Source organism: Oncorhynchus nerka, linkage group LG8 (genome assembly GCF_034236695.1).
Source record: "Oncorhynchus nerka isolate Pitt River linkage group LG8, Oner_Uvic_2.0, whole genome shotgun sequence".
Taxonomy (NCBI): domain Eukaryota; kingdom Metazoa; phylum Chordata; class Actinopteri; order Salmoniformes; family Salmonidae; genus Oncorhynchus; species Oncorhynchus nerka.
Genome location: NC_088403.1, coordinates 2,132,996 through 2,142,836, shown reverse-complemented (window position 1 = coordinate 2,142,836; position 9,841 = coordinate 2,132,996). Strand labels below are relative to the sequence as shown.

Genomic DNA, 9,841 nt, shown 5'->3' with positions numbered 1-9,841 from the left:
CCATAGAGACAAGCATGATATTATAATATACTGTATATTACCATAGAGACAAGCATGTTACTAATATTATAATATACTGTATATTACCATAGAGACAAGCATGTTACTAATATTATAATATACTGTATATTACCATAGAGACAAGCATGATATTATAATATACTGTATATTACCATAGAGACAAGCATGTTACTATTATTATAATATACTGTATATTACCATAGAGACAAGCATGATATTATAATATACTGTATATTACCATAGAGACAAGCATGTTACTAATATTATAATATACTGTATATTACCATAGAGACAAGCATGTTACTAATATTATAATATACTGTATATTACCATAGAGACAAGCATGTTACTAATATTATAATATACTGTATATTACCATAGAGACAAGCATGATATTATAATATACTGTATATTACCATAGAGACAAGCATGATATTATAATATACTGTATATTACCATAGAGACAAGCATGATATGTTACTAATATTTCAGCTCGTCTGAATTAAATGTAAATAGACAGTAAAAATCACGATTTATCATTCAGATGACATGGTATTGTGCTGCCAAAACATCCCAGGGGACAGTTTTGATTCCCAATCTAGTAACACAGTATTCTCCTGCTGATATTTTGCTCTGACATATAAATGGAAACATTCTATTCAGGACAAAACGTTCATTTATTTCGGAGTCAAATCTCACATTTTCCATCTCCTTGAGCTTCTGTCGTGAAGGTGTTTCAAAGTGTGTCTTTGGCATCAGTGTTAAAATCTTCACATTTCATATCTTCGAACTAGCTCCCATCTCTCATATCCCCCTCGTTAACCTGATTCTCCAGTATCTAACTACCCCCCATTAACCTAATTCTCCAGTATCTAACTACCTCCAATCGCTCCTCATATCCCCTCGTTACCCTGATTCTCCAGTATCTAACTACCTCCAATCGCTCCTCATATCCCCTCGTTACCCTGATTCTCCAGTATCTAACTACCCCCCCATTAACCTAATTCTCCAGTATCTAACTACCTCCCATATCCCCATTAACCTGATTCTCCAGTATCTAACTACCACCCCATTAACCTGATTCTCTAGTATCTAACTACCTCCAATCGCTCCTCATATCCCCTCGTTACCCTGATTCTCCAGTATCTAACTACCTCCCATCTCCCCATTAACCTGATTCTCCAGTATCTAACTACCCCCCCATTAACCTGATTCTACAGTATCTAACTACCTCCCATCTCCCCATTAACCTGATTCTCCAGTATCTAACTACCCCCCCATTAACCTGAATCTCCAGTATCTAACTACCTCCCATATCCCCATTAACCTGATTCTCCAGCATCTAACTACCTCCAATCTCTCCTCATATCCCCCCATTAACCTGATTCTCCAGCATCTAACTACCTCCAATCTCTCCTCATATCCCCCCATTAACCTGATTCTCCAGCATCTAACTACCTCCAATCTCTCCTCATATCCCCCCATTAACCTGATTCTCCAGCATCTAACTACATCCAATCTCTCCTCATATCCCCTCGTTAACCTGATTCTCCAGTATCTAACTACAGAATTTTCCAGTATCTAACTACCTCCCATATCCCCAATAACATGATTCTCCAGTATCTAACTACCTCCCATATCCCCATTAACCCAATTCTCCAGTATCTAACTACCTCCCCCATTAACCTGATTCTCCAGTATCTAACTACCTCCCATATCCCCATTAACCCGATTCTCCAGTATCTAACTACCTCCAATCTCTCCTCATATCTCCCCATTAACCTGATTCTCCAGTATCTAGCTACCTCCCAATCTCCCCATTAACACGATTCTCCAGTATCTAACTACCTCCCCCATTAACCTGATTCTCCAGTATCTAGCTACCTCCCCATCTCTCAAATTAACCTGATTCTCCAGTATCTAACTACCTCCGAACTCTCCTCATACACACCCCCCCCCCCATTAACGCTTATCTGTCAGACTTGATTGGTTTGTGTGAAAGAGCAAGGATCTCTGAAGTTCTTGGTCCTTCACAGGATCACACAGCTTGACCTGGCCGGTTCACTGAGGAGAGAACAAAGAATAATGTGAAACAATGTGTTGTTCTATATCAGGGTAATTACACTGTAATAACATCAGGATAGAGGGTTCTAGTTCCTCTGCTCTATATCAGGGTAATTACACTGTAATAACACCAGGATAGAGGGTTCTAGTTCCTCTGCTCTATATCAGGGTAATTACACTGTAATAACATCAGGATAGAGGGTTCTAGTTCCTCTGCTCTATATCAGGGTAATTACACTGTAATAACATCAGGATAGAGGGTTCTAGTTCCTCTGCTCTATATCAGGGTAATTACACTGTAATAACACCAGGATAGAGGGTTCTAGTTCCTCTGCTCTATATCAGGTAATTACACTGTAATAACACCAGGATAGAGGGTTCTAGTTCCTCTGCTCTATAGGACCAGGTAATATAGTGGACAGAGGGTTCTAGTTCCTCTGCTCTATATCAGGGTAATTACACTGTAATAACACCAGGATATAGTGGACAGAGGGTTCTAGTTCCTCTGCTCTATATCAGGGTAATTACACTGTAATAACACCAGGATAGAGGGTTCTAGTTCCTCTGCTCTATATCAGGGTAATTACACTGTAATAACACCAGGATAGAGGGTTCTAGTTCCTCTGCTCTATATCAGGGTAATTACACTGTAATAACACAGGATAGAGGGTTCTAGTTCCTCTGCTCTATATCAGGGACACAGGTAATTACACTCAGGATAGAGGGTTCTAGTTCCTCTGCTCTATATCAGGGTAATTACACTGTAATAACACCAGGACAGAGGGTTCTAGTTCCTCTGCTCTATATCAGGGTAATTACACTGTAATAACACCAGGATAGAGGGTTCTAGTTCCTCTGCTCTATATCAGGGTAATTACACTGTAATAACACCAGGATAGAGGGTTCTAGTTCCTCTGCTCTATATCAGGGTAATTACACTGTAATAACATCAGGATAGAGGGTTCTAGTTCCTCTGCTCTATATCAGGGTAATTACACTGTAATAACGTCAGGACAGAGGGTTCTAGTTCCTCTGCTCTATATCAGGGTAATTACACTGTAATAACATCAGGATAGAGGGTTCTAGTTCCTCTGCTCTATATCAGGGTAATTACACTGTAATAACACCAGGATAGAGGGTTCTAGTTCCTCTGCTCTATATCAGGGTAATTACACTGTAATAACACCAGGATAGAGGGTTCTAGTTCCTCTGCTCTATATCAGGGTAATTACACTGTAATAACATCAGGATAGAGGGTTCTAGTTCCTCTGCTCTATATCAGGGTAATTACATTGTAATAACGTCAGGACAGAGGGTTCTAGTTCCTCTGCTCTATATCAGGAATATTTCATTCATTCAGATCTAGGATGTGTTATTTTAGTGTTCCCTTTATTATTTTCAGCAGTGTACATTCTATATGAACCCACCTCTGAATAACATCAGGACAGAGGGTTCTAGTTCCTCTGCTCTATATCAGGGTAATTACACTGTAATAACATCAGGATAGAGGGTTCTAGTTCCTCTGCTCTATATCAGGGTAATTACACTGTAATAACACCAGGATAGAGGGTTCTAGTTCCTCTGCTCTATATCAGGGTAATTACACTGTAATAACACCAGGATAGAGTGGACAGAGGGTTCTAGTTCCTCTGCTCTATATCATGGTAATTACACTGTAATAACATCAGGATAGAGGGGACAGAGGGTTATAGTTCCTCCGCTCTATATCAGAATATTTCATTCATTCAGATCTAGGATGTGTTATTTTAGTGTTCCCTTTATTATTTTGAGCAGTGTATATACTGTACATTCTATATGAACCCACCTCTGAATAACAGCATTATCATATATACAGTACATTCTATATGAACCCACCTCTGAATGACAGCATTATCATATATTTACAGTACATTCTATATGAACCCACCTCTGAATGACAGCATTATCATATATTTACAGTACATTCTATATGAACCCACCTCTGAATAACAGCATTATCATATATACAGTACATTCTGTAAGAACCCACCTCTGAATAACAGCATTATCATATATACAGTACATTCTATATGAACCCACCTCTGAATAACAGCATTATCATATATATACAGTACATTCTATATGAACCCACCTCTGAATAACAGCATTATCATATATATACAGTACATTCTGTAACAAACCCACCTCTGAATGACAGTATTATCATATATATATACAGTACATTCTGTACGAACCCACCTCTGAATAACAGCATTATCATATATACAGTACATTCTATATGAACCCACCTCTGAATAACAGCATTATCATATATACAGTACATTCTATATGAACCCACCTCTGAATAACAGCATTATCATATATATACACTGTACAAACCCACCTCTGAATAACAGCATTATCATATATACAGTACATTCTGTATGAACCCACCTCTGAATAACAGCATTATCATATATATACACTGTACAAACCCACCTCTGAATGACAGCATTATCATATATATATACACTGTACAAACCCACCTCTGAACGACAGCATTATCATATATTTACAGTACATTCTGTAAGAACCCACCTCTGAACGACAGCATTATCATATATTTACAGTACATTCTGTAAGAACCCACCTCTGAATGACAGCATTATCATATATATATATATATACAGTACATTCTGTAAGAACCCACCTCTGAATGACAGCATTATCAACTGATAGAGACCACAGACAATATACTATATACAGTACATTCTGTAAGAACCCACCTCTGAACGACAGCATTATCATATATATACAGTACATTCTGTGAGAACCCACCTCTGAATGACAGCATTATCATATATATACAGTACATTCTGTAAACACCCACCTCTCAGCTGGCCCCCCAGTCAGCTTCATCCTCTTGGAGGCGCTGCCCTCTGCTTCTGCTGGAGCGGTAGGTCTGGAGGGGGTCTGGGGTGGAGGGGGGGCCATCCTCTTCCTCCCTGGGGTGGTGGTGGTGGGTGGTGTGGAGGGGGTAGTTTGGTTCTTCTGGTCCTCTACAAAGCAGCGTAGAGGTCTCCTAACCAGATCATCTCTCTGATGGACCACTGTGTTCCTGGACTTTAACTGACTGTAGAGACCACAGACAACAACTGACTGTAGAGACCACAGACAACAACTGACTGTAGAGACCACAGACAACAACTGACTGTAGAGACCACAGACAACAACTGACTGTAGAGACCACAGACAACAACTGGCTGTAGAGAACAGACTGACTGTAGAGACCACAGACAACAACTGACTGTAGAGACCACAGACAACAACTGACTGTAGAGACCACAGACAACAACTGACTGTAGAGACCACAGACAACAACTGACTGTAGAGACCACAGACAACAACTGACTGTAGAGACCACAGACAACAACTGACTGTAGAGACCACAGACAACAACTGACTGTAGAGACCACAGACAACAACTGACTGTAGAGACCACAGACAACAACTGACTGTAGAGACCACAGACAACAACTGACTTAGAGACCACAACAACTGGCTGTAGAGACCACAGACAACAACTGACTGTAGAGAGACAACTGACTGTAGAGACCACAGACAACAACTGGCTGTAGAGACCACAGACAACAACTGACTGTAGAGACCACAGACAACATGTTAGAACAACTGACTGTAGAGACCACAGACAACAACTGACTGTAGAGACCACAGACAACATGTTAGAACAACTGACTGTAGAGACCACAGACAACAACTGACTGTAGAGACCACAGACAAAACAACTGACTGTAGAGACCACAGACATGTTAGAACAACTGACTGTAGAGACCACAGACAACAACTGACTGTAGAGACCACAGACAACATGTTAGAACAACTGACTGTAGAGACCACAGACAACAACTGACTGTAGAGACCACAGACAACAACTGACTGTAGAGACCACAGACAACAACTGACTGTAGAGACCACAGACAACAACTGACTGTAGAGACCACAGACAACAACTGACTGTAGAGACCACAGACAACATGTTAGAACAACTGTTTAACTCCCAGACAAAACAACTGGTAGAGACCACAGACAACAACTGACTGTAGAGACCACAGACAACAACTCCCCTGTAGAGACCACCACAGGTGTTTAACAACAGCCACTGACTGAGAGACCCACAACAGGTGTTTAACATCCCAGACAACAACTGAGTGGCCCACCAGACAACAACTCCCTGTAGAGACCACAGAGTGGCAACACCAGGTGTTTAACAACAGACTGTAGAGACCACAGGTGACAACAACTCCCAGCCAGGTAGAGACCACAGTGTTTAACATCCCAGCCAGGTAGAGACCACAGACAACAGGTGTTTAAGACCCAGACAGGTAAGAGTGGCCCACCAAGGCTGTTTAGAGACCCAGCCAGGTAAGAACAACTGACTGTTTAGAGACCACAGACAACACAACTGTGTTTAACATCCCAGCCAGGTAGAGACCACAGACAACAACTGCCAGGTAGAGTGACCCACCAGGTGTTTAACATCCCAGCCAGAGACTGGTGTTTAACATCCCAGACAACAGGTGACTGAGAGACCACAGACAACAACTGGTAAGTAGAGACCACAGACAGGTGTTTAACATCCCACAGGTAGAGACCACAGACAACATCCCTGTCCAGCCAGGTAAGAGTGACCCAGACAACAACTGTCCAGCCAGGTAAGAGTGACCACAGGTGTTTAACATCCCAGCCAGGTAAGAGACCACAGACAACAACTCCTGTCCAGCCAGGTAGAGACCACAGACAACATCCCAGCCAGGTAGAGTGACCACCAGGTGTTTAACATCCCAGCCAGGTAAGAGTGACCCACCAGGTGACCATCCCAGCCACAGAGTGACAACCAGGTGTTTAACATCCCAGCCAGGTAAAGTGACCCACCAGGTGTTTAACATCCCAGCCAGTAAGAGTGACCCACCAGGTGTTTAACATCCCTGTCCAGGTAAGAGAGGCCCACCAGGTGTTTAACATCCCAGCCAGGTAAGAGTGGCCCACAGGTGTTTAACATCCCTGTCCAGCCAGGTAAGAGTGACCACCAGGTGTTTAACATCCCTGTCCAGCCAGGTAAGAGTGACCACAGGTGTTTAACATCCCAGCCAGGTAAGAGTGGCCCACCAGGTGTTTAACATTCCTGTCCAGCCAGGTAAGACTGACCCATCAGGTGTTTAACATCCCAGCCAGGTAAGAGTGGCCCACCAGGTGTTTAACATCACAGCCAGGTAAGAGACCCAACAGGTGTTTAACATCCCAGCCAGGTAAGAGTGACCCACCAGGTGTTTAACATCCCAGCCAGGTAAGAGTGACCCACCAGGTGTTTAACATCCCAGCCACTGGTAAGAGTGACCCACCAGGTGTTTAACATCCCTGTCCAGCCAGGTAAGAGTGGCCCACCAGGTGTTTAACATCCCAGCCAGGTAAGAGTGACCACCAGGTGTTTAACATCCCAGCCAGGTAAGAGTGACCCACCAGGTGTTTAACATCCCAGCCAGGTAAGAGTGACCACCAGGTGTTTAACATCCCAGCCAGGTAAGAGACCCACCAGGTGTTTAACATCCCTGCCAGGTAAGAGTGACCCACCAGGTGTTTAACATCCCTGCCAGGTAAGAGTGACCCACCAGGTGTTTAACATCCCAGCCAGGTAGAGAGGTGACATCCCCACCAGGTGTTTAACATCCCAGCCAGGTAAGAGTGACCCACCAGGTGTTTAACATCCCAGCCAGGTAAGAGTGACCCACCAGGTGTTTAACATCCCAGCCAGGTAAGAGTGGCCCACCAGGTGTTTAACATCCCTGTCCAGCCAGGTAAGAGTGACCCACCAGGTGTTTAACATCCCAGCCAGGTAAGAGTGACCCACCAGGTGTTTAACATCCCAGCCAGGTAAGAGTGGCCCACCAGGTGTTTAACATCCCAGCCAGGTAAGAGTGACCCACCAGGTGTTTAACATCCCAGCCAGGTAAGAGTGACCCACCAGGTGTTTAACATCCCAGCCAGGTAAGAGTGACCCACCAGGTGTTTAACATCCCAGCCAGGTAAGAGTGACCCACCAGGTGTTTAACATCCCAGCCAGGTAAGAGTGACCCACCAGGTGTTTAACATCCCAGCCAGGTAAGAGTGACCCACCAGGTGTTTAACATCCCAGCCAGGTAAGAGTGGCCCACCAGGTGTTTAACATCCCTGTCCAGGTAAGAGTGACCCACCAGGTGTTTAACATCCCCAGGTAAGAGTGACCCACCAGGTGTTTAACATCCCAGCCAGGTAAGAGTGAGGTGACCCAGTGGCCCCAGGTGTTTAACATCCCTGTCCAGCCAGGTAAGAGTGACCCACCAGGTGTTTAACATCCCAGCCAGGTAAGAGTGACCCACCAGGTGTTTAACATCCCTGTCCAGGTAAGAGTGACCCACCAGGTGTTTAACATCCCAGCCAGGTAAGAGTGACCCACCAGGTGTTTAACATCCCAGCCAGGTAAGAGTGATCCCAGCCAGGTGTGACCCACCAGGTGTTTAACATCCCAGCCAGGTAAGAGTGACCCACCAGGGTGTTTAACATCCCAGGTGTTTAACATCCCAGCCAGGTAAGAGTGACCCACCAGGTGTTTAACATCCCAGCCAGGTAAGAGTGACCCACCAGGTGTTTAACATCCCAGCCAGGTAAGAGTGACCCACCAGGTGTTTAACATCCCAGCCAGGTAAGAGTGACCCACCAGGTGTTTAACATCCCAGCCAGGTAAGAGTGGCCCACCAGGTGTTTAACATCCCTGTCCGGCCAGGTAAGAGTGGCCCACCAGGTGTTTAACATCCCAGCCAGGTAAGAGTGACCCACCAGGTGTTTAACATCCCAGCCAGGTAAGAGTGACCCACCAGGTGTTTAACATCCCAGCCAGGTAAGAGTGACCCACCAGGTGTTTAACATCCCAGCCAGGTAAGAGTGACCCACCAGGTGTTTAACATCCCTGTCCAGGTAAGAGTGACCCACCAGGTGTTTAACATCCCAGCCAGGTAAGAGTGACCCACCAGGTGTTTAACATCCCAGCCAGGTAAGAGTGACCCACCAGGTGTTTAACATCCCAGCCAGGTAAGAGTGACCCACCAGGTGTTTAACATCCCAGCCAGGTAAGAGTGACCCACCAGGTGTTTAACATCCCAGCCAGGTAAGAGTGGCCCACCAGGTGTTTAACATCCCAGCCAGGTAAGAGTGACCCACCAGGTGTTTAACATCCCTGTCCAGCCAGGTAAGAGTGACCCACCAGGTGTTTAACATCCCAGCCAGGTAAGAGAGACCCACCAGGTGTTTAACATCCCAGCCAGGTAAGAGTGACCCACCAGGTGTTTAACATCCCAGCCAGGTAAGAGAGACCCACCAGGTGTTTAACATCCCAGCCAGGTAAGAGTGACCCACCAGGTGTTTAACATCCCAGCCAGGTAAGTGAGACCCACCAGGTGTTTAACATCCCAGCCAGGTAAGAGTGGCCCACCAGGTGTTTAACATCCCTGTCCAGCCAGGTAAGAGTGACCCACCAGGTGTTTAACATCCCTGTCCAGCCAGGTAAGAGTGACCCAACAGGTGTTTAACATCCCAGCCAGGTAAGAGTGGCCCACCAGGTGTTTAACATTCCTGTCCAGCCAGGTAAGAGTGACCCATCAGGTGTTTAACATCCCAGCCAGGTAAGAGTGGCCCACCAGGTGTTTAACATCGCAGCCAGGTAAGA

At 44.7% G+C, this 9,841-nt stretch overlaps 1 protein-coding gene across 1 annotated transcript in view; it reads right to left on the bottom strand.

The window, feature by feature from the left end:
* Nucleotides 1-1,977: 1,977 nt before the first annotated feature.
* arhgef39 (Rho guanine nucleotide exchange factor (GEF) 39) overlaps nucleotides 1,978-9,841 on the bottom strand; it is a 77,948-nt gene continuing 70,084 nt past the window's right edge. Inside the window, exons 7-8 of the mRNA XM_065022064.1 lie at nucleotides 4,955-5,197; nucleotides 1,978-2,085 (exon numbers count right to left, since the gene is read on the bottom strand). Of these exons, the coding sequence (XP_064878136.1) occupies nucleotides 2,052-2,085; nucleotides 4,955-5,197 (277 nt within the window). The 3' untranslated portion in view covers nucleotides 1,978-2,051. The remainder of the gene's footprint in view (nucleotides 2,086-4,954; nucleotides 5,198-9,841) is intronic.